Source organism: Camelina sativa, chromosome 3 (genome assembly GCF_030686135.1).
Source record: "Camelina sativa cultivar CO46 ecotype springtype chromosome 3, ASM3068613v1".
Lineage (NCBI taxonomy): Eukaryota > Viridiplantae > Streptophyta > Magnoliopsida > Brassicales > Brassicaceae > Camelina > Camelina sativa.
In genome coordinates, this window is record NC_141882.1 from 10,639,589 (window position 1) to 10,661,984 (window position 22,396).

The following is a 22,396-nucleotide window of genomic DNA, read 5'->3' on the forward strand; positions in this document are numbered from 1 at the left end:
TATTCTAGGTCCTTAGAAGCAGCCTTGGGAAATATCTTGGTTTATAAAGTTTTTTTGTAAGATAGGAATGCAAATCTTGGTGCTCATCTTATTGCAAAGAGCGTAACAAGAGAGGATCGTCGCCAATCTTATGTAGCAACTGGATTCCCATGTTGGCTTTACAAATTTTTTGTAGATGATATGGCTAGAATCTCAGGTTAGATTTAACTAGTTAGCTGGGTTGATTGCCCTTGATCCTTTTTTGTAAGAAACTCATATTAACCCCAATTCATATAATTATTCAGTGAAAAAAAAAAAAAAAAGATGAATCGATTGTAAACCACCAAGAACGTGGAGTTGTTAGTGGAGTAAAATTAGGGATCTATGCTTTTTTGTTTTTTTTTGTATTTGTCGATCAAAGGATGAAGATGGAGGAAAAAGAAAGTAGTTTTTAATTGTTATAGGGTTTAAAATATTTGGGTTAATGGGTTCGTAAATAATAAACCCATTAAGAGTCCATGTATTTTTTATGACCCGGTTTTAGATCACGTTGGGTTTTTTTTTTCTGTCCCGAAAAATCTGTAACATTTATTTATGTACAAATGTTTTTTTTATCCCAGATTGTGTTTAGTTATTTTTGGAGAAGTTGTTTTTAAAAAAATGAAAAATGCCAAAATATACTGATGTGGCTTATTCTGATTGGCCAAGTGACTTGTGAATTATAAGATAAAGGATTATGTAACAACTGTGTGTAAGGTTATTTAGTTAATTATGGAGTTACCTAAAATATCTCCTACATTTATAACCGTATATTGCTGATTAGAATCTCTATCGTATATTCGTATGTATAAATAAGAAGATCTGCTTTTTTAGGGTTTCGAAAGAATTAGAGCGATTGATCGATCATGATAACACGCAGCAAAAAGACCAAAATCGTGAAGAATCTTCAAGAGGAAAACAAGTTTGATCAACTCCCTCCGGACCTAGTGATCGAGATATTTAGGCGGTTGCCTTTAAAAACTGTAGGTAGGTGTCTCACACTATCCAAGTCATGTGCAACAACTATCCGCAGTCGAAGTTTCTTCACATCATTTCCGTGGCAGCCTTGTACCCTAATCGCTTTCGACCGGCCCCTTCACATCGCTAACCGCAAAAAATTGCACTTCTTCTTGTCGTCTTTCTCATCATCAACGTCGTCGTCGTTTCTATCACGTTTGAGTACATGTCCGTCCCTATGTCCTGATAAGTTAGGGTACTATTATAATCATGCTAATGGATTGATAAGCATTGGATATGGTCAAGAGCATGTAGTAGCTAACCCCAGCACTGGTAGTTTCATATCTTTACCAAGAGTCAGAAGAAGGGGAAGGGACAAGGTCGTAAAAAGTTTTTTCGGGTATGATCCAGTTAGTGATCAATACAAAGTCTTGTCCATGACGGAAAGACGTGATGAACATCAACAAGACCCATCATCTCACCATCAAGTGTTCACATTGGGAGGAAAAAAGCCATGGAAAATGCTGGATTGTAGCATTCCTGATCACCGTCCTTGGTCTAACGGTGTGTGCATAGATGGTGTTGTGTATTATGTTGCTAAAACGGGGCAAGGTATGTCACAACTGAGCATAATGAGATTTGAACTGAGGGCTGACCGTCTGAATCTTTTTACTAGTTTACCTGGAGAGATTCAAACACCAAGTCTAGATAGTGACACTTTGATGAACTAAAAGGGGACACTAGCCATAGCTACTGAAGTCACAGCATCTACATTTGATGTGTGGGTTGTGGATCTGGATGGTGAAAAACATGAACCGCTGAGGAAAATAACTTTTGGTATCGAAATTAAGCAACGCTTACGCGTCAGAGGCGCTACTCATACGGGTGAGTTTATCTTCGCACCATCATGGCGCTATTATGGTGATTTTTATGTCACCTATTACAATCCCGACAAGAATAGTTTAAAAAAGATTAAGATTGACGTTTCCGCATACAGTGATGAGTTCATAAGTCGTTTTATAAACGCTATAGTTTTTTCGGATTACCTAGAGAGTTTTAGGTTGTTGTCAGAGAGACAATTCATGATTTGATTTTACCCATATAATCTTATATGATTTCTTTTACTTTCGTTGATTTGTTAGTTTTATTTCATAAACAATGTCACCATTTCTTTCTAAAATCAGTTGGACCTTTTCTCTCTTTGCCTGCTTGTGTGAGGCAACCATTGCTTTCCAAACAAACAAGAAACTTCAAATTTGTATTTACAACATATATCAGAATTTGCGTATGTCTATGAATATGTCAGCCAAATCAAACAAGCTCACTTTCTAAGTTTGAATTTGAATTTGTGTAACGACACAATCAATAGTGATTGACACACATTTATGAAGTCACAGACATACGCAATTCTGATATTGTAAATACAAATTTTCCGAGTAATTTGTGTAACGACACAATCAATATTCAATAGTGATTGACACATTTATGAAGTCACAAGACATACGCAATTCTGAGATTCTAAGTACAAATTTCGAGTCAATAGTTTTGAATTTGTGTAACGACTATTTAATCAATAGTGATTGACACGAATAATTTGTGATTGACACATTAACTTGAGAATTGATATATTCTCATTAATGTCTTATTCTCCTTTTGATTACATGTACGTGCATGGAAGACTTTGGCTATAAAAGCAAGGATTCTTCATCTCATTTCAAACGCTCACACACTCTCTTCTTATCTCACTTTGGTGATAACTATTAAGGAGTGATCCATGGGATATGATTTGATTACAATCACTATGAGTTAGTGATTGAGTCCGATTAAAAATTTGAGATTTTAACTTGGTGCTGTCAAAATTCAAAATTGTAAATAATAGGTGCTATCAAAATTTAAATTCAAATAATTTAGAGAAATATTTCGGAAGTGATTTTTTTTTCATTTCAATTGAGTTTTTTAAAATATATATAAACCATGTAAATTTTTTATATTTTATTTATAAAATAACAATAGTCAATATGAACTATAATAATTAAATATATATATATATAAACCATGTAAACTTTTTATATTTTATTTATAAAATAACAATAGTCAATAGGAACTATAATAATTAATATATATATATATATATATATATATATATATATATATATATATATATAAACCACGATCCGAACCTATGAACGACCCGAGTCACAATTGCCCTCTTCAAATTGAAACTGATATATGGCATTACTATACGTAATATGCTCCAGGAGAATTTATATACGTTAATATGCTTCAAATTCAAATTCAAATTATTCAATCGTTTGCTCCTTGACTCATGCCATTGTCATTATTGCTCACGTAGTAAATGTGGTTGCTATAAAAACCGAGCCTCTCTTCTCATTTTATTATATACTCTCGACCACTTTTGGTGATTACAACTCTCTCTCTCTCTCTCTCTCTCTCTCTCTCTATCTATCTACCTAAATGTCTCAAGAGTGTATTTTTGCTTTTCCGGAGATGGAGCAGCAAACGACGACGACGACGATAATGAAGGATTGTGGAGTTGAAGTCAGTCCTGAAGAGAAAGGGTTCGAAGGTGCATTGACTCCTAAAGTGGCCACAGAGCATCTAAGAAATTCCCAGAATCCTGAGGACATCGGCATGACAGTCACTGTATGTTAGACACTAATTAACTAGTGTTGTCTGTTTTCCTCATGTCTTTGATTTGTTGTTTCACATAAATTGTGTTACATGGTAATAGGCCACTGGAGATTCAGGAAAGAAGGGAGCTGATGCTGTCATGATGATGAGTGATAAAACTCCTCCAGTTTTAACATCAATAGGTAATTTGATCTTCCTTAACTTTCTGTGTTTAATTTCTGCATCACACATATATATATAATGATATGTAATGTCAGATGTCATTGTTTTCCCAGCAAAAGAATCTGTTTCAGTTGTGACCCCGTCCCTGATCATAACGGCAACACCCTTGAAACAAATAGAGGCTGAAACTGAAAGAAAGAATCAGAATGGTTTGGAAAATAGTTCAACTCAACAGGAGGTAAAGCTAGTTGGTCGTTTGATACATAACCAAACCATTCTTGCTTTCACTAGATGGTGCTTATTATCTTTGCCTTATGAATTATGATTCTTATTTATTTTGGAATGAATGCAGATGCCTGGGGATAGCAGAGGAAAAAGGCAAAAATTGGAAAGAAATAAACCGGAAAATGAATTGCTGGGGGAGTTGGACGCATTTAAGGTAAAATTTGCGGAGGTGAGAGACGCATTTAAGACCTTTGCTGACACAACGGAAAAAGTACTGGACGAGAAAGACTGTGTGATTTTGTTGCTGAAACATAAGCTGGAGTCTAAAACGAATGTGTTGGCTCCCTAGGTATATGAAGTTCAATTCCAGTGTTATTTTTGTTTTGAATAAAATGTTCAGTTTGAATTAAAAAGAAATAACGTTTTTACATCTAGTGCCACATTTGTTTAAATCAATGCAGAAGAAACAGAGTTTATGATCCTCTTATGTGGAAAGTCTTGTTGCTAGCCAAAGTTGCAGACCGTTATTGGATTAAAAGTACTTTTATAATCAATTCTTTTAAATTCCTTAAGATTCTAGTGTTATTCAAGTTGTTGATTTTTCGTTTCTGTTAGTGTTAGTCGATGTTATATATATATATATATATATATATATATATATATATATATATATATATAATGTCTTGATATTGGTTACATTACTTACATACATAAACATAACTTTCCTCTCTTTTATTTTTTATGCGTTTTACTCTTTGCAAGAGATGTCTTTGCTTCGTGATTGTTAGACTGCAAGCTTATAATCGAAAAGTTGTCACGAGACTGGTCAATTGATTAACTTTGCAAAGTCTGTGCTCACAAAGATTCAACTCCCTTGATATGGTTATACGTTCTTCGTCTCCTCTCTCAGACCACCATTTACTCCATTTGGCGAGAACGTAACAGACTCTCTGCTGCAGTCGGCATCTTCAACTTTTTCATCGATGCAATTACAGAACAGAACGCAAGAGACGTAGCAGAGACAACGCATTTATCAAACGTGTTGTTTATCACCTCTACATGAATATATGGGGATGATAAGCCCGGTTACTCAACAAGGATTCCTTCACGTGTAAATTTATTTCATTAAGTCCTTTACAATGAAGTAGATGTAAGTTACTTTTTCTGAGATCTTTTACAAATGTTTACTTTCGTTGATTTGTTAGTTTTATCACCATTCCTTTCTAAAATCAGTTTTAACATTTTCTCTCTTTGTCTGCTTGTTTGAGACAACCATTGGTTTCCAAACAAACAAGAAACTTCAAATTTGTATTTACAATATCAGAATATTGCGTATGTATATATGACTTCATAAATTTATCTATCTCTCCTTCTCTCTCTTGTACTCATCTTCTCTCCATACCTCTGGAATATATCAGCCAAATCAAACAAGCTCACTTCTCTAAGTTTCTTGGACATCTCTTCAAACATAACAACACCTTCCTCATTAGAATAACATTGCAAGAACTTGCTGTAATCAAATCTAGGAACTTCAAGCCCTCTCTTCAACGTTCTCTCAACATACTTCGTTGCTTCCAACCGTTTCCCTGCCTTGATCATACCTCCAACGAATATCGTATCGAAATTCACTAACGGGTCTGGTCCTTTCCTTCCTCTTCTCCCCAAATGTCCTTGCAGCAACATAAGATACGTATGCATTATCGGCTCGCACCCTCTCTGTATCATCTTCCTGAAAACTTCAGTCGCCTCGCTTGCACGTTTAATCTCCACATTCCCTTTAATCAACGCATGATAGATACTTATATCCGGATTCTCAATCCCTTCCACCATCTTATACGCCTCTGCAACCCTTCGTTTAACCAATAGACCATAAATGATATCCCCCCAAGTTAAGTTATCCACCTGAACACCTCTCTCACGCATTTCCTCCAACAACTTAAGTGCCAGATCAATCCTACCATTGTTACACAACCAACCAATCATAACCCTGTAGAAAGACACATCCAAATCACCACCTCTCTTGGAAACCATCACGTAAAAGACCTTAGAAGCTTCATCGAACTGGTTTTGCTTCAAAAAAGTCTCCATAATCTTTTTACCAGCTTCAACATCAACCTCAAACCCTTCATCCATCATCAAATTCCAAAGCTTAGCAGCTTCAATCAAATCACCAACATCACAAAACCCTTGTATCATCGTCCTATAAGTAACCTCATCAGGTTTGATAAACTCCTTCAGCTTATTAACAACAAACTTAGCTTCTTCAACAAGCTTCTCTTTACACAGAGTCTCCACTCCCCTGTTCATCGTTCCCACGTTATACAAATAACCAAACCCGTTCATCAGATGGAAAAAGCTTACACATTTATTCAACTCACGAGCAGAAGCAAGCGTTTTCAACACGATCCGAAACGTCTTATCGTTAACCAATCCACTTTCTCCAGTCTCTTGAGCTAATTCCCAGAAAAGATCCATGTTTCTCGATTTCCCGATGATTCCGAGCATCTTGTTAGAGGTGGTGGAGGTGTGTGAGAAATCAGGGTGGTGGGTTTGAGAATAGAGGAAGAAACGGTGTACCGGACGCCACGAGAGTGGGAAATTGTTGCAGACTTGGAGGAAGAACTCGTGAGTTAGTTGAAATTTCGTGGAGGAGAGCTTCGTGACGAGACGTGAATCAGGAGAGTGTTGTTGCTGGTAGAGGATTGTACAGACTCGGAGGAGATGGTCTTGGTTTATCGGTGTGATGGAACTCGGTTGAGTTAACTCGGTGAAGAATCGTCGAATTGGGTTTCTGATGTTTATCATCATCCTCCGAGAAGAAACGACGGCGATAGCCATAATGTTTTCCGGCGAATGTAGAAGAAATAGATTGGACTAAAACCTAAACTAGGGTGAATTTTGCGTGTGTAAAAAAAAAGGAATGAAAAAAAAATGGAGATGCGGGGGATCGAACCCCGTGCCTCTCGCATGCAAAGCGAGCGCTCTACCATTTGAGCTACATCCCCACCGATGAAAACATTCGCTAGTAAAGGCATATATATGAAATAAGGCAAAACGGTGTCGTGACGAAAGCAAAAAGGTCGTTAAGTTAGTTAGGAGGAACAGCGAAGAAAAACCCAGGAATTGCGGGAGACACAGAGAGGCGAGCTTGGGATCTCAAGGTTGAGATTTAGTCTTCTTCCGCCATTTGCGAATCATCTTCAGTACTCTCTTTTTATATTTCTCTCTTTCCCTCCCCATCTCTTCCGAAATCAAATTTTATTTGTATTGATTTATCTATATATCTCCGCCTAGGAATACAATACAAAACGAACCGAGATATCAAGATCATTGGAAAAAAATGTCATCTTCAGGATCCGACAAAGAGAGAGAGACTTTTGTCTATATGGCTAAGCTCTCCGAGCAAGCCGAGCGATACGACGGTAACGAAATGTCTTTTTTTTTGTATTATGTCGATTTTTTATATTCATATATCTCTGGAAAAATTGAGGGTTTGATGTAATGTAATAATGGACAGAGATGGTGGAGACGATGAAGAAAGTGGCGAGAGTGAACAGCGAGCTGACGGTGGAAGAGAGGAATCTGTTGTCGGTTGGTTACAAGAACGTGATCGGGGCGAGAAGAGCTTCGTGGAGGATAATGTCGTCGATCGAGCAGAAGGAAGAGTCCAAAGGCAATGAGTCGAACGTGAAACACATCAAGGGTTATCGCCAAAAGGTAGAAGATGAGCTCGCCAACATTTGTCAAGACATTCTCAACATCATTGATCAGCATCTTATCCCTCACGCTACCTCAGGGGAAGCCACCGTCTTCTACTACAAGATGTGATAAACATTACAAAAACATGCACTCTTCTTTCTTTCTTGCTTCATCATCATCATCTGCAAGTGAAACTAAATTTTTGTATCTGGAAATTTGTAGGAAAGGAGATTATTACCGTTACTTGGCTGAGTTTAAGACCGAGCAAGAGAGGAAGGAAGCTGCTGAACAGTCGCTCAAAGGCTATGAGGTATATCATATGTTGAATATGTTTTTCTCTCAGACACTTGTATATTATGAGAATTTTTGTCTGATGCATTTATCTTGATTAGGCTGCAACACAAGCTGCAAGCACTGAGCTTCCTTCGACCCATCCGATTCGTCTTGGCCTTGCTCTTAACTTCTCTGTTTTCTACTATGAGATCATGAACTCTCCTGAAAGGTCTCAATCTAGAACATCAATTAAATACATATACAATCAAGTGTCAACTTTGTTGTGATATGGTTTATAGAAAAATGTTGCAGAGCTTGCCATTTGGCTAAGCAAGCCTTCGATGAGGCGATTGCGGAGTTAGATACTCTAAGCGAGGAGTCGTACAAGGACAGCACTTTGATCATGCAGCTCCTCAGAGACAACCTCACCCTCTGGACTTCTGATCTTCCTGAAGATGGAGGTCTGTCTGAAAGTCACACAACACACATGATGTCTCGAAATGTTTGAGCTTAAGCAATGATTTTGTTATGTTTTCAGGAGAAGACAACATCAAGACTGACGAACCCAAGCAAGAACAGGCTAAACCTGCCGACGCCACTGAGGTAACTCACCTTAAAATGAAGTGTATGAATTGTCCTTCTGGGGTCAAAAGCTCAATGTTGTTTTGGTTGTTTGTTTGTTTCAGAACTGATCAAAGGGCTTGGAAGTTGAATGAGATTAGATTCAATGCCCAGAAGGGGGAGGCAAATTCCTTTAAATTCCATAGCTTGGTTTCATCAGGAAGATGGGATCAGAGACAATTGAATTCAATCCTACAATGTTTCTTTTTTTTTTTTTTTTGTATTTCTTTTCTTCTTAATTTTGTCGTCAATTTTCATGTCATCAATATTTTATGGTATGCAATTATATTATGATTTGATCAGATATGCTTCTGCCGTTAAACATTTCCAATATACAGATCAATCAAGTGTATATACTAAAGATTAGCCAACTGAACAAACAAACACAGAAGTCCGCAAAACAAAAAGCTTGTTAAGATTTATTAAACTCTTGGGACAGAGTAATGATCATTATTGATGATGGTTTTATGGACATTCAAACTGCAGTATTCAGAAGAAGAATAAAAACCTTAGCATAAGAGCTGAGGACAAACCTAACCATATACAAAAAGATGGGAGAAGAAGATAAATGAAACAAAAATCTCTTCTTCTTGCTCTGTCATGGTTCTTCCTTATCAAAGAAACTCTGAGGCAAGGTAAAATCTTCTTCATGATTCAGAATGTCCATGTCCTCATCGTCTGATTTCTGAAACCCACAGAGGTAACAGATTAAAACCATTAGCACAACTCCAAACAAAGCCATGAAGTGAAAACCTACAGCTATGAGACACTCTAATCATGCTTATTACTCACCAGCATGTCGATGTTGTAGAAACGATCAAGTAGCTGAAGAACCTCATCCGCTGTGAACTGTCGGTCAAAGCTATGGACAGGAATAGTTCGATAGAAAGACTCAAATCAATAAGGATCAGGGCTTCATTTGATTGAAAGTATGAAACAGACTCTGTAAAAAAACCAAACCTTCTTCCGAGATACTCCATCAGACCATAAAGAACAAAGTGGCGATGTATCCCTGCACACACCATCATAGATAATCCCATTAGTAGAAATCAAAGAACTGATCAATGTCCAAGAACAAGAGACATTGAAATGATTAGCCTTTTTGTTAAAGGGTTATTACTACGGTTTCTGATCACTACCATGAAAGAAAAGTAGCAAAAAGGATCAAGATTTGAATTGTGAAACTTGCCTTTGAGTTTAACAGGAGGATAGATTTCAAGAGCTTCTAATAACTTCAGCTCTAATTCAACCTCTGACTGCTCCTGTAGAAGCAATCCAATAAAAGAGGAACCTTTAAAAAACCTCAGAGCGTATAATGAATAAAATGGTGGTGGAGAGAAAGAAGAGAGAGATGACTGACCTTGGAGAGAGAGGAGGCGGAGGAAGGTAAAGCTTTGCAGGGAGAGTGTACGGACATGCCGTCTTGCTCTTCCTCTTTTGCTTTCCCTCCGCCACTTTCGTCCGTTCTTCCACCCATTTTTTTTTTAGGGTTTCGTGGCTTTGATCCCAAAAATCCGGTGGAAGCTTCTCAAATGCTGTTTGTGTGTATAGTAGTATCATACAGCAGAGCTTGTTGGATCTCTTATCTAGGCCGGCCCATCTTCAATCTTCAAGGCCTTGTTTTTGTGAATTCATTTTGACAACATATATGCTGACGTGGACATCCACCGGAAGTAGTAACATTAAACTCTAAAAATAATACAAATGTGAATCCTAATTTAGTTAATGGGAAATTTTGGTTTAAATAAACAAATTTGAGGATACCATAAAAGTATAAAAATGCTGATATGAGAGAGAGAAACACTCTTATTATATATAGAGAGAGATTCATTTTGGATTTCAGTTGTTTAGTGCTCGGCCCCTGGAGTAGTCAATGTTGAACAGCATGTTCCTGCGGTTCTCTGTTCCCATCCTGATCTGAAACTTCTTGGCCAATTCCTCCACTTGATCATTGTTTTCATGGTCCATTTCCCTCACACATCGCCTTCTGAGCTTTTTCAATGTCTCCCTGGAGGGTTCAAATCCAGCCTTGATCTGTATAATTGTAACATGTATTAGTTTCTCAGGGCCAAGTAAGCAAAACACACATCATTATCTCATAGTGTGGTTAGATTTTGTTTGTTATGTCTTGTTTACCATGTCATCAACGACTGTCAGAGCTGATTTGGGATCCCGGTTAATGAGATGAGCATCAACCAGCAGTGAATACGTCCTGGAATCAGGTTTAACACCTATGCTAACCAGATGCTCGAATACATTGGTGGCCTCAAAAGTCTGCAAGGCAAAACAGGCTAGAGTCGTTAGGCCTAATTGTTCATTCATGAAAAGATAATACTAGAGAGTGAGTTGAAATCGAAACACTACCTTCTTGACTTTTCCAAATGCATATAGTAACGCATTGTATGAATCGATATTAGGAGTCAGTCCAAAGGAAGCACTTATTGCCTCAAACGTCTGATAAGCACGATCCAGATCCCATGTGTTTGCGCAGCCAAGAATTATACAGTTTAGAGCAGCAACAGACTTATATGGAGTATCACCTTTACTCAAACTTTCCAACTGGAAGTATACCTGGTGGGATTATGTGACACAGTGCAAGGTCAGATAAGCTAAACATTATATCTGCTTAGTCCCAAACCATTCAGAAAATGCATGAACATGATGCTCGACTTCGATAAACAGGTTCTATTAATTAAATGCAATGACCCTAAATTACTTCTTGTTACGAAGATAACTGAGAATATGTAGAATAATTACCCTTAGAAAGAGTCGAGGTATACCTCATCCAAAGTCTCAAAACCTTTCTTAGAGCACGCGACAACTAGCGGGTATAAGGATGTAAAAGGTGAAAGCATTTCCTCCACAACTTCTTTTTCAGAGTCTGCATAAGCGGATTCAAGTTCATGAAGTGTAGTGAAAGCTTTTTGCAGATTCCCCAACGATGCATAGGCATTTATCTTTGCAATGTAAGATGCAGGGTTAGCTGCCTTCCTCCCACGCAGACTCTGTTTCAGAATCGTCCATGATCCTTCCACTAAAGATGAACTACAAGTCCTAGCAGCAGTTGCAAGACCAGCTACTACCAACCCTTCATCAACAGAAAGAATAACCGAGGGCCTAGCCATTTCGCCTCTAGTGATCCACTTGAACATAAACTCAAACGCATAAAATGCTAACTTGCTATTATCCTCTTGAATTGCAACTTCTGCAATATAATTACACAGTATCCAGCTAGGGCAAAGGGACTTGTTCCGATCAACAGCCTACGCAATAAGGATAATATATAATTAATAAAAGGGGACGGCAAAAGCTTCAGATGACAGACCAAAGATAACAAAAAAACTCGTCTTTACCTTGCACCTTTCGATGATGGAGACCAGTGTATCTGTCCTACCTCTGGCTACACAACTACGGACACATTCAGTAAAGACTGTGGTGGATAACATATAACCAGATTTGAGTGCCAAGTCCATAATTTTCATGGCTTCGTCATTCTTCCCAGATCCAAAATGCATTCCAATAACCAAATCATATGATTCATCATCCGGAAGAGACTCCTTCCCCAACAGGAGCATCCTGACGTAATTACATCAAGTCATGATACATTCTTATTCAAAAAAAAATCAACATTAGCATTACACCAATATCAGTGACAGCTATCAGAGATAACCCTTTGGTATCAGAACCTACTACCGTTGTTCAATCATGTAAATTTCTGATCTTTTGCACTAGTTCTAAGCTATCTCCGCATAGAAACAACAATATATAACATAATAGGTAACAAATCTCACTCACTAACTCGACAGTAATATCAACAGCAGTGCTCATTTCTGAAAATAAAGTACTAGTCTTTATCAAAGTCAGAGGATCTAACCGTTCAAGTAGCTTCATGGCAGCATCGGTCTCTCTAGACTGGTACATAGCCTTCAAGACAAGATTATAAGACGCAGTATTGGGAGCAACAGAGAACTCTTCCATTGGCGCAACAAGATCGAGCATGTCTGCAGCCGAAGCACCCATCATCAAATTAGCACGAAGGTAATGATTGTATAGGTTAACATCAGGCTTGTTCGGCTTCCCATTCTTGTCAAGCGATCGAACCCAAAACTCGAAAAGCTGTTTCATATCGGACCAACGCTGCGAGGCGGTCCAATCAGCAAACATGTTCAGAAGAGAGATCATGTCAAGCGTCTCGGAGAGAGCTCTGATTCGAGCAGCAGGGGCCTGGTTTAGAAATCCTAATGGAACGAGAGACTGGTTGAAGGAAGGAGTGTTCGGGATCGGGTTACGCCAATTCTCTTGGTAAAGAGGGCTCCCCGTTGCTGGGTTAGGTGGAAGAGGGGTTGAGTTTGATTGGTGGTTTGGTGTTTCGTGATCTGTTGTTGTTTCGGTTGCGAGCTGAGGATCTTGAGAGAGGAATGGTGTACCGGAAATGGCTCTGATGGTTGAAGTAGGATTGGGTTTAAGGGTTTTGAGGAGAGAGAAACGGGATCGGGTAAAGAGATGAGACGCCATTGTTGGAAAGATCTGTTCTTTTTTTCTTTCTTTTTTTGAGCTCTGGGGGAAAAAGGGGTTTATCTGTGTGTGTTTTAGGGTTTTCTGAGTTCAGATGAGTGAGTTTCCCGGTCGTGACGATCTGTTCCTCGATGACATCAGTGGCATTTCAGAGATTATCCCACAAAGATGATGTCATTTTTTCAGGAGTTGTCTTTTGACTCTCGGAACATGTTTAGGCCTTTTAGTATAATGCCCGGCCCATTAATATATACAGCCCACACCTTTTTCTCAAAACACACACGTAATAATATTGTGACATTTGATTTGTGACATTGATTTGTTATGTTGTTTTTAATTTTTAAATGCTTGATTTTTCATAAGTTGAGGATGTATATTTCATTGTCAAATTTAACTTTTAATGGAAAGTGTTGCGAGATAATCTTTCACTAATGGTTGGTGATGAGTTTCATACGCAGCATGAAAGGTTCATTTGAATAGGAATGATGAGAATTAAGGGAAGTTTGCTCTCTGTGCAGCACATTATTCGTGGATTTCTCGGTTCAACAAAGGCACTTCATCGGCTATATTAAGAGGTGGACTCTATCTTCAGAGTGAAAGAGAAGCTAGAAATGTGATTCTTAGTTAACAACGTATCACGAACAGTGAAAAAGATTGACCGTAGGAATTTGAGAGAACAAGCGAAAATCCCATAGTCGAGTTGTGACGTATCGTTCTTCCGCATGATATCTCTCAACGGAATCTCATTTCATGGTGCATGTATGATATGTACAATACAATATGTGTTTAGACTTTATAACCTTTTTTATATATCACGCAGACGGCAGAACGAAAAAAAAAAACTTTTATTGAACTTTACATGCATAACTCTCATACGAAATCAGAGGGGATAGACCTTTCACTACAGAGCTTTCATTTTAATGAAATTCACATTTTACAACAAAAAAAAACTCTCATACGAAAGATGTCATTTTTTTTGTCCACTGAATCTAGCATACAAGCATATATCATTATATCTATGACGTGAACGAAATTCACCAACCATGTCAACATTATAAATTTATATATCATCAATTCATCATCATGCGTCTCTAACCAAATCGACACCACGCGGCCACAACCCAAGATGTGGACATGGAAGGCGTTGAACCTTTCGTTTAATTCTTTTCAATGACAAGGTTATTTTTAATTTAAAATTGTATTTATACTTTAATTTCTTATATTTTTCATACTTTAATTTAAAGTGTATTTACCGTAACTTGTATTTATGTTTGAACTTATATTTACTAAAAATACTCTTCAAATTACCGGTCTAAAGTTTAAAAATAAATGATTGCCAAAAAAAAAGGTCATTAATTCCGTACGTTAGAGGTAACGTTTATAGCTAATTTTGGTCGTCTTATCGTCAACAATTTGAATTCTCGGATGATTAGTGCGACTTTGTGACTTGTGACACAATCACACGTGTTGTAATACGGATGCAAAGTTTTTCCCTGCACATGGATCCCTCGCTTAGCCGCTTTGCCTTAGAAAAGTACTTAACACTTAAGTTTTTGCCAAAGAGTAATACTATTTCCAATTGTTGTGTTCTTTTTCCTGTTTTTCTCCATTACTTTTCATCGGTTAGTGCTTCAGAAATCAAACTACTTTATAACTTTAAACATATCTTTTATAGTTTATATCTTATAATGTTTAATAACATTTACAACAGTTTTTACTTTGCAAACGTGTGCATGCATGATGCATCTTTTGTTGTCTTTGGGGAAAGCTGCACTCTATCTAAATCCTAGAAAAAAAAAGTAAAGAGAATGCATCAGATGTACGTAAATTGAGGTGACAAATTAGTAAATAACAAAGCTAGTTTTCCTCACATAAAGTCCCACTACGATATTATGTGCGTCAACCGACCAATCACACATTGACTAGACGACAAGCATGCTTTCCACCTTCTCTGTTTGTTTCTCTCCAGACCCACATTGCTTTGAGTACTCAAAATCAAACATTTACAAGTCATCACACATTATTATCAGAACTTTTCTTAACTTAGGCTCGAGGGTATACTGCCTATTAGTACCCGAGAAATATCATAAACATTAAGCTCCACCATCGTATCAAGATCTCTCTCTCTCTCTCTCTCTCACACACACAAACAAACACGCAAACTCACATTTGTGGTACTGTTAGGGTTAAACTAGTTCGATCAGTTTTTAGTTTTCATGGCGGTTTTCCTTCCTCTGTTTCTTCTCTCTTTCATGTTTACCTATTCAAGTAAGCTTCTAATTTATATACCCTCTTGGTTTCGTGTACCTTGTAATGCTAATCTTTAACAAATCTTCTATCTTTTGTCTATTCTGATCCGATATGTCTGTTCTGTACTAGATGCGGCGGTTTGTGTATGCAAGGACGCGAGCGAGCCGGAACTTCAGAAGGTGATAGACTTCGCGTGCGGAGGAGGTGCTGACTGTACTCAGATTCAGACGACCGGAGCTTGTTATCAACCAAACACCATCAAGAACCATTGTGACGTCGCCGTTAACAGCTACTACCAGAAGAAAGCTCCAACCGGCGCCACCTGTGACTTTAACGGCGCCGCCGTCATCTCCACTTCTCCTCCTTCCAGTAAATATATCTTCCATTAATTGAAACCACAACTTCTTTTCATCTCAAATGTGTATAAATATTTTTGCTGATTCTTTCTTTACTCTGTTCTTGCAGCTACTTCAAGCTGTTTATCTAGTTCCAGGTATGTTTCACTTCACCTTGCCTGCCTTATAGCTTAGATTAGTTTTTTTTTTTTATAATTCTTGATCGTTTGCTTAGTGTTTTCTTTACATCAGTAATGAGCTCTCTGATTATTCTAGTCGTTGATTAGTTCAATAACTTGTGTATTAGTATACTACGTATTTACCAAATTTTTAAAACATTTTTAGAGATTGTGATGATGATTCAAGTGTGTTTATAAGAGAACATTCTTTTGCAGCTCCAACGGAACCCCCACAACCGGAAATACATCCACCGGTAATTCAACCGCCGGAACTCCAGGCATTACAAATCCAACCACAGGCAACTCCACCGGCAATTCAACAACCAGCACACCTACCAATGATAGGCCGACTTCGTCTTCGTTAGCATTTCCTGGAAATACTATGGGACCGGCAAGCAGCACCAGCGGTTTAGGTGGCGGTGATCCCAACGGTGGAGAAGAGCTCTCCGTCCGAACCACGACGATCATCTTACTAGCTACCATCGCTGCCGTGGCTTTGAAGGTTTAGGTGAAATCATCTCGGATGATCATCATGACATGGACGCTCATTTGTTATATGAGATATTAAAGCCAAGTTAGAGCGTCTCTTTCTTTGCCCACCTTTTAATCTTTGTAGGGTTGTGACTCTCTCTCTCTCTTTCTTCTATAGTATTTTAATTTGGTTTATAGAAAACCTTAATCAAGAGCTTTTCTTGCTTTCTTTTGTAAATCCAGAATGCTCTTTGGTTTGTATTCTTTTTATTACCTATCGTTAGTGTCTTAGTGATGCGTCCCATGTGTCATTGTCGATTTCAACATCACGAAAATAATAAAATGACGTTTGCTAATTTACTATGACAATATTTCCTAATTAATTAAATAACCAAAATTTGACAACTGAATTTACAACTAAATCTAGGAAGATTTTTTTTTTTTCATGACTTTCTAATAGTAATAAGATTTATATTTCAAAATTTCGGATACTATCTTCAAATTTATATTTTTTTTTTCTATTGGAATGCTACTTCATTCTTATCTTATTTATCATCTTCTCTAAAGAACATTGGCGAGTTTCCTTTGTCTCCATATAGGGTTTATAATAGATCATAGATGTGTAATAAATTAAAGTAAAAACGTAGTAAATTTTAGAAAAAAATACATCAACATTCGAACATATAGTTTGTAATGAAAGTGAACCGAACCGAATTATTAATTTATTTACCGCCGATTGACCTACTTATATATTTGGTATTTCCTTTTAAGACCATTGTTTCGTCCGAATTTTCTAGTTGTCAGTTTTTGCGCTCGAATTCTTACTTGAGACTGGTGTTTAGAAAACGCATGCGTGATCATGGCCACCCCGTCTGATTCTGCAACAACTCCAAGGGAAAGAAGAAGTTTGTGGTGCGTGTTCTCGATTTGCTTCTTGTATTCACCGCTTTAAAACTAATCAAAGGTTTACATGGATGGTTTTTCAATCTTATTAAAGGAACAAGAGAAGCGAGTGATTGCAGAAATATTAGCTCTCGAAGCTGCAAAAACTGGAAATAAGGTAGCGAGTCCTTGAAGGATGACCAAGATGATGCATTTATGGTATTATGGGAACCTAGAACCGCCTTCGGGCCCAAAGCCGACTCCAGTCAAAAAAAAGTTTCTAATAAAGAGATTCGGGTGTTATTTTCTTTTTTTTTGCATTATGGTTATGGTTTATTTTTAATAAATATTTAGGTTTAAAGCCGTTTATTTTTTGAATCTATTGAATCTCACTTGTATGAACCTATGGCATCCTGGGTGCTAAAGTGAGACAAAATTCTATGATATTTGTTTGTTGACAGTCAACACTCTTCTTTGAGCATTGCCTCTCACCAATATAATACTACTATATTTTGTACTTTATTGAAGAAACTGAAATTATAATAATACCTCCATTGGTGAGATACCCATAGTCCATATATAGAGTATCTCATCCATAATTTAATAAAGAGTTTATATTAAATTATTTTCTTCATATCTTTAAACATATCAAATACATTTTAGTTACATTATATTTAAAAAAACAAATGACTAAAGTTAAAAATTATTTTATCCAAATTCCAAGTATATTTAAATCACATTAGAAATTTTGTAAAAAAGAATGACAAATATTTGCATATTATTTTATCTAAATATCAAAATGTTGGAAAATAGTTAATTCTATATTTTTATAATAACATATCAACCTAATCTAATTAAAATAATATTAATATAATTACAGAGCTTGGTGTATAGATAGTTTTATTTTATAAAATCAAAAATATTAACATTTATACTATTTCAGTTATATTATAACTCATAGTGTATTTGGTTTATAAAAGGAAATATTAAATCAATTCTACTATGACATGTGTATGAGATAGATATCTCTAGAGGGTCTCTCAAATCAAATGAGAAACGATTCCAAACACTATAGTTTTAAAATTATATATGTTTTTAATTTTGATATATTTTTAATGAGAATTTCTCAAAAAGAGACCCCAAATGAAAATATATGCCCTTATGATTGTTAGGAAGGACTTCATTAAGATCTATAAGGAGCAACTCATCAAGAAAAAGAACAAGCTACTTGTTATGTGTGATTTAAAATTTTGTTTATGTCTTATTTTTTAATTGACAAGTGGATTGTAAGTGATTTGTATTTGTCCTGAATTTTGAATGGATATATATACAAACTATACAAGCTAATGATGACGAATGGAATATATTGTTAGAATGGTACCATTTTTGAACAAATTTACTAAAATTATGTTATTATCTCAAATGTCTTTCTTCAAATAAGTGTTGTTGCAAATTCTGATACAAATCGGTAATAATCGGTTCATATTGCTCAAATTTCTGTTGTTGGTAAAATGACTTAACTCGGAAACCTCAGGCTTTTCTTGAGTCATGTCCTCCTGAAAACAAAAACACTTGATTAGCATAATAAACATACACTAAATATAATCAAACATAAATTTGACCGATTACCAGCATCTTCTTGTAGTGGGCTATTGCACTCTTTTCATACTCTAACATAATCATGTTAGCTTCATCCACATAAGGAGCTTTGTCTTTATATTATCACGAAAACCGCATGTCAAAAAACATAGCAATTCTAGGCTCCTAGACTAGATAAAAACTAATAATGATAATTACAGTACGTACATAATCCGTCTTAATTAGTAGTCCACGCTGCAGACAACTCTTTCATCTATCATCAATTTTAAAAAAATCTAGATACAATATCAAGCTATAAAGCTCATAGGTGAAGTTTTTAAAATGTCATATCAGATCACACTCACAAATTCACTAATGTTCTCCATAGGTCCTTCTCATATTCCTCTTCGAACTCATCCCTGATTTGTAGACACAAGAGAAGTAAAATTTTTCCATTCAACAAAACAATTAACCACATAAAAAAATTTGTCAAAGGCATACTATATACTTAACACAAAAAATTGAGGGTTGTGGCTGCTGTCTCTTCAGATTTTGTTTCGACACACACTACAATTGATGCTTATACAATATACTCTTTTTTTGTATTGTGTGTCGAGACAGAATATGAGGAGACAGCGGCAACTGGATTTTTGCATCAATTGTATTAACTGATGTTATAGTTAACTAGTCTGACATCGGTTAAATAAAATTGATTCAATTTTTATTAGTTTATATCACTTTTATATAATTGATATAAAATTTAAATTTGCATCATTTAGAGACTTGATGTGTCTATTAATTTTTGGTAAGATCACTTTTTTAAATGATACAAAATTAACATCAATAAAAACTGGTGTTAAAACAAATAATATTAATATTTTTAATTAATAGATAGATTTTTTTTAAAAACAGAAGGTAACGTAAAAGTCGATCATGAAAAAACTAATTTTGATTATATCAATAATCGACATGTATATTAGTTTTTAATTATTAATTATATGCAACTCTATTTTATTTCATTATAGTACATAACTTATACAAATAATTTGAATTAACTTGAAAATATATACTTGCAAGCTTCTATAAAAGTAACGCTAATACATAGTTTTCGTATCACTTCTTTTGTATGATGCTAACTTTTTTTGAATTTTACATCACTTTTTTTAATAACTGACCCATTTTTTCTTTTTGTTTTTTTTTTTGTTTTTTTTTTCATTTGTAACCATCCTTCCCGATTAAATATTTTTGGAAACATAATGGCCATGAATGGAAGATGGTTTTTAAATGGTTTTTAGATTATAGATTTTGGTTTTTAGTTTTTGGTTTTTGATTTTTGAGATTTTAGTTTTTTGTAAGAAAGTTATTTTTAAAATAATTACATAAAGAAACATAAAAAAATAAAAAGAATCGTAAGTTTTCCCTAAAATCTGTAATTATGTGGATTCTAGTTTTTGTTAATATTTGTAAAGAAAAGCTAAAAACTAGTTTTCCTATTTTTTAGGAAATCTATTTAATGTAAAATCTTGAATGGAGAAAAAATTAGTTTTTGAAAAACAAAATCCAAAAACTATAGTAGAATCTATTTGCCATTCAAAGTCAATATCTTTTTTTATATATTCTCCAAATTAGTTAAATCAAATACAAATCTTTCCAAATCTTATCACTTCCGTTTCCTTCGCTACCATTTTATTTTATTTAGTAAAAACTTCTTCTCAGTGTTAACTTTGGAACAATTAGATGAGAAACATACACAAAGGAATAGAAGACGAAAGAAGTTTTCCAAGGCACATTAAAGGTCGGTGATCAGTACATGATGGCTTTCTCTTTGTAAAGGTAAATTAGCTCTATAAATTTTGGGGAAATTTTTTTTCTATATTCTATTGGATTAAAATCTTTGGTTTTGTTTTAGGATCAATGTCCAGATCCATTCTGCAAGACCAGCACCGCTCACGAAATTCAATACAAAACACGGACACATACTATAAATCGAATCCCATGGATGGAGACTGAAGTAAGGTTAAGGTTGCATTACTGATTCTTCAAGTTACTTGTTTTACTTTGTATATAGGTTTTGGGATTTAGTTTTAACTTTTAAGCAATGTATTCGTTTTTTATTTTATGAAATTTAAGTTTTTTTTCTAATTTCATTTTATACAATATTATTTTTATTATTGTTATTGATTATGTAAGTGATACAATTATTATAATCATTTATGAAAATTAATCCTTATTTTAACATAAAATATTTGTAATTGATATAAATATTTTACATTTTTTGTAAATGATTCAATAACTAGAATCACTTAATTCAATTGACACTAATATTTAATTCAATTTTTGTATTACTAAAACGAAAATTATTTTATTAGTCTCGATAATCTATAAACGATATCAAATTTTGAAATCATTTACAAAACTGACACAATTAATTAACATCATTTGTCATAACCAATTTAAATTAGTATCAGTTTATTTTTACATCATTTAAATCTGATGTAAATATTTAAAATAAATGATGTTAAACAACAGTTTTTTTTTAGTAACATCCTTTAGACTCTGGCTATGGCTCATATAGATACCTTTCCCAAACACAACATATAATTGGTATCAACCTAAACATAAGATAAGCTTCCATAAACTATGCAATGGAGCATTTACCGGTTGCTTCCTATACAAGAAATCTAGAGCTTTCTTCTCATATGTCTGCATGAGACCTTCAAAAAGTAAGGACCTTTCTCCTGAATTAATGTAAAAGGCAGGCTTTTATGTAATGTTTGTCTAAACTTTTATAAAATACAATATTTTTAAGTTTTTTAAAAGTATACAAGTCTTATAAATTTAAACAAAATACCATAATAATTTACAATAAAAATATCTATTTGAAGAACCTCAAATTTAACAACTTTCAATTGACTCATCAAATATGAAAGTTTTTTAAAAAGTTCTTAATTTCATTTTTTTTTCAAAATTAAGAATAAACTATGCTTTAAAATACTTTGTTTAAATTCTTTGATGGACATACCCTAAGTCGCTTAAGAAAACATGTACACAATCTGCCATCAAGCTAAGTGACTTGAGCAGAAAAAAATTTACTGTTAGTAAAGAATCCGTTTTATCATTGGGAATTGGGCCAATTTGTTTCTTTTCAAGCCCACTAAAGTGTCCATTACGTTAAACGACAAAGACCATGTCGTTTGTGTAATCGTGGATGTATTCATTTCTTCAGCCGTAAAATAGAAACGCAAACCTAAACCCTAAGTTGATAAGATGATAAGATTGTGTTGCAGTCGCCCTTGCTAAGGTATCAAGCCGTGGTCCTCGCCGTTGTTATAGTGAGTCTCGTGGAGGAGAAGCGTGCGGCTCGTCGTTCTCGCTTGTCACCGTCGATCATCACCATTGGTCATTCAAGCACCGTGTTTCATCGGGGATGTCAGCCGCTGTCAACGGAGCAGCCGTAGTCATCGTCGAGGCCGTTATGGGTAAGGAAACCCTAGATTGTTTTGTAACTTGCGCAGAAAGTTTCTAGCTTTGTCTTATGATTTGTTGTTGTTGTTGTTTCATTGTTGATCCATGAGCACT

At 35.4% G+C, this 22,396-nt stretch overlaps 5 protein-coding genes, 1 non-coding gene and 2 pseudogenes across 11 annotated transcripts; 4 read left to right on the forward strand and 4 right to left on the reverse strand.

The window, feature by feature from the left end:
* The first annotated feature begins 884 nt into the window (after positions 1–884).
* Positions 885–2,175, forward strand: LOC104776634 (putative F-box protein At1g26515 pseudogene; annotated as a pseudogene).
* Positions 2,176–3,373: 1,198 nt separating this feature from the next.
* On the forward strand, positions 3,374–5,387 carry LOC104776632 (DUF724 domain-containing protein 6-like). 4 transcript variants are annotated; one of them, XM_087502246.1, is made up of 5 exons: positions 3,376–3,639; positions 3,728–3,809; positions 3,903–4,027; positions 4,142–4,363; positions 4,476–4,568. In XM_087502246.1, exons 1-4 carry the CDS (start codon positions 3,451–3,453, stop codon positions 4,361–4,363), a joined length of 618 nt encoding a protein of 205 aa, XP_087358372.1. In that variant the 5' UTR covers positions 3,376–3,450; the 3' UTR covers positions 4,476–4,568. The 4 variants fall into 4 exon arrangements, with proteins under 4 accessions (XP_010499032.1, XP_087358372.1, XP_019099201.1 ...); XM_087502237.1 differs by lacking the exon at positions 4,476–4,568 and adding an exon at positions 4,925–5,387 and having other exon boundaries at positions 3,401–3,639; XM_010500730.3 differs by having other exon boundaries at positions 3,374–3,639; positions 4,142–4,568.
* On the reverse strand, positions 5,290–6,948 carry LOC104776631 (putative pentatricopeptide repeat-containing protein At1g26500 pseudogene; annotated as a pseudogene). Its single transcript, XR_015591193.1, has one exon. The product of XR_015591193.1 is annotated as a putative pentatricopeptide repeat-containing protein At1g26500 pseudogene (transcript).
* Positions 6,947–7,019, reverse strand: TRNAA-UGC (transfer RNA alanine (anticodon UGC)). The gene has a single exon. It is a non-coding gene; the product is annotated as a tRNA-Ala (tRNA).
* A 113-nt stretch (positions 7,020–7,132) lies between these two features.
* Positions 7,133–8,909, forward strand: LOC104776636 (14-3-3-like protein GF14 iota). Its single transcript, XM_010500732.2, has 7 exons — positions 7,133–7,436; positions 7,532–7,838; positions 7,936–8,023; positions 8,106–8,215; positions 8,299–8,447; positions 8,525–8,589; positions 8,673–8,909. The coding sequence occupies exons 1-7, from the start codon at positions 7,355–7,357 to the stop codon at positions 8,676–8,678; spliced, it is 807 nt and encodes a 268-aa protein (XP_010499034.1). The 5' UTR covers positions 7,133–7,354; the 3' UTR covers positions 8,679–8,909.
* A 90-nt stretch (positions 8,910–8,999) lies between these two features.
* On the reverse strand, positions 9,000–10,190 carry LOC104776637 (uncharacterized). Its single transcript, XM_010500735.3, has 5 exons — positions 9,968–10,190; positions 9,797–9,869; positions 9,568–9,619; positions 9,400–9,469; positions 9,000–9,292 (listed from the first exon to the last, which is right to left on the reverse strand). Exons 1-5 carry the CDS (start codon positions 10,082–10,084, stop codon positions 9,206–9,208), a joined length of 399 nt encoding a protein of 132 aa, XP_010499037.1. The 5' UTR covers positions 10,085–10,190; the 3' UTR covers positions 9,000–9,205.
* Positions 10,191–10,256: 66 nt separating this feature from the next.
* LOC109124550 (pentatricopeptide repeat-containing protein At1g26460, mitochondrial) lies at positions 10,257–13,308 on the reverse strand. Of its 2 annotated transcripts, none has more exons than XM_010500736.3 (6): positions 12,482–13,308; positions 11,961–12,183; positions 11,388–11,870; positions 10,972–11,178; positions 10,744–10,881; positions 10,257–10,641 (listed from the first exon to the last, which is right to left on the reverse strand). In XM_010500736.3, the coding sequence occupies exons 1-6, from the start codon at positions 13,120–13,122 to the stop codon at positions 10,447–10,449; spliced, it is 1,887 nt and encodes a 628-aa protein (XP_010499038.2). In that variant the 5' UTR covers positions 13,123–13,308; the 3' UTR covers positions 10,257–10,446. The 2 variants fall into 2 exon arrangements, with proteins under 2 accessions (XP_010499038.2, XP_087358185.1); XM_087502059.1 differs by having other exon boundaries at positions 10,972–11,172; positions 11,382–11,870; positions 12,482–13,286.
* A 1,715-nt stretch (positions 13,309–15,023) lies between these two features.
* Positions 15,024–16,713, forward strand: LOC104776640 (carbohydrate-binding X8 domain-containing protein). Its single transcript, XM_010500738.3, has 4 exons — positions 15,024–15,390; positions 15,502–15,741; positions 15,838–15,865; positions 16,103–16,713. The coding sequence occupies exons 1-4, from the start codon at positions 15,339–15,341 to the stop codon at positions 16,392–16,394; spliced, it is 612 nt and encodes a 203-aa protein (XP_010499040.1). The 5' UTR covers positions 15,024–15,338; the 3' UTR covers positions 16,395–16,713.
* Positions 16,714–22,396: the final 5,683 nt, after the last annotated feature.

Bases quoted from the DNA above. Each gene is read 5' to 3' on its own strand.
- LOC104776640 (XM_010500738.3), top strand. From the start codon at position 15,339: ATGGCGGTTTTCCTTCCTCTGTTTCTTCTCTCTTTCATGTTTACCTAT. The intron at 15,391-15,501 runs GTAAGCTTCTAA...GTTCTGTACTAG, and splicing joins TTTCATGTTTACCTATTCAA to ATGCGGCGGTTTGTGTATGC. The intron at 15,866-16,102 runs GTATGTTTCACT...ATTCTTTTGCAG, and splicing joins AGCTGTTTATCTAGTTCCAG to CTCCAACGGAACCCCCACAA.
- LOC104776632 (XM_019243656.2), top strand. From the start codon at position 3,451: ATGTCTCAAGAGTGTATTTTTGCTTTTCCGGAGATGGAGCAGCAAACG. The intron at 3,640-3,727 runs GTATGTTAGACA...ACATGGTAATAG, and splicing joins ACATCGGCATGACAGTCACT to GCCACTGGAGATTCAGGAAA. The intron at 4,028-4,141 runs GTAAAGCTAGTT...GAATGAATGCAG, and splicing joins ATAGTTCAACTCAACAGGAG to ATGCCTGGGGATAGCAGAGG.
- LOC109124550 (XM_010500736.3), bottom strand. From the start codon at position 13,122: ATGGCGTCTCATCTCTTTACCCGATCCCGTTTCTCTCTCCTCAAAACC. The intron at 11,871-11,960 runs GTAAAGACGAGT...CTTATTGCGTAG, and splicing joins CCATCATCGAAAGGTGCAAG to GCTGTTGATCGGAACAAGTC. The intron at 11,179-11,387 runs GTATACCTCGAC...TAATCCCACCAG, and splicing joins GTTTTGAGACTTTGGATGAG to GTATACTTCCAGTTGGAAAG.
- LOC104776636 (XM_010500732.2), top strand. From the start codon at position 7,355: ATGTCATCTTCAGGATCCGACAAAGAGAGAGAGACTTTTGTCTATATG. The intron at 8,216-8,298 runs GTCTCAATCTAG...AAAATGTTGCAG, and splicing joins ATCATGAACTCTCCTGAAAG to AGCTTGCCATTTGGCTAAGC. The intron at 8,448-8,524 runs GTCTGTCTGAAA...TTATGTTTTCAG, and splicing joins TGATCTTCCTGAAGATGGAG to GAGAAGACAACATCAAGACT.
- LOC104776637 (XM_010500735.3), bottom strand. From the start codon at position 10,084: ATGGGTGGAAGAACGGACGAAAGTGGCGGAGGGAAAGCAAAAGAGGAA. The intron at 9,470-9,567 runs GTTTGGTTTTTT...TCCTGTCCATAG, and splicing joins ATGGAGTATCTCGGAAGAAG to CTTTGACCGACAGTTCACAG. The intron at 9,293-9,399 runs GTGAGTAATAAG...TGTGGGTTTCAG, and splicing joins TCTACAACATCGACATGCTG to AAATCAGACGATGAGGACAT.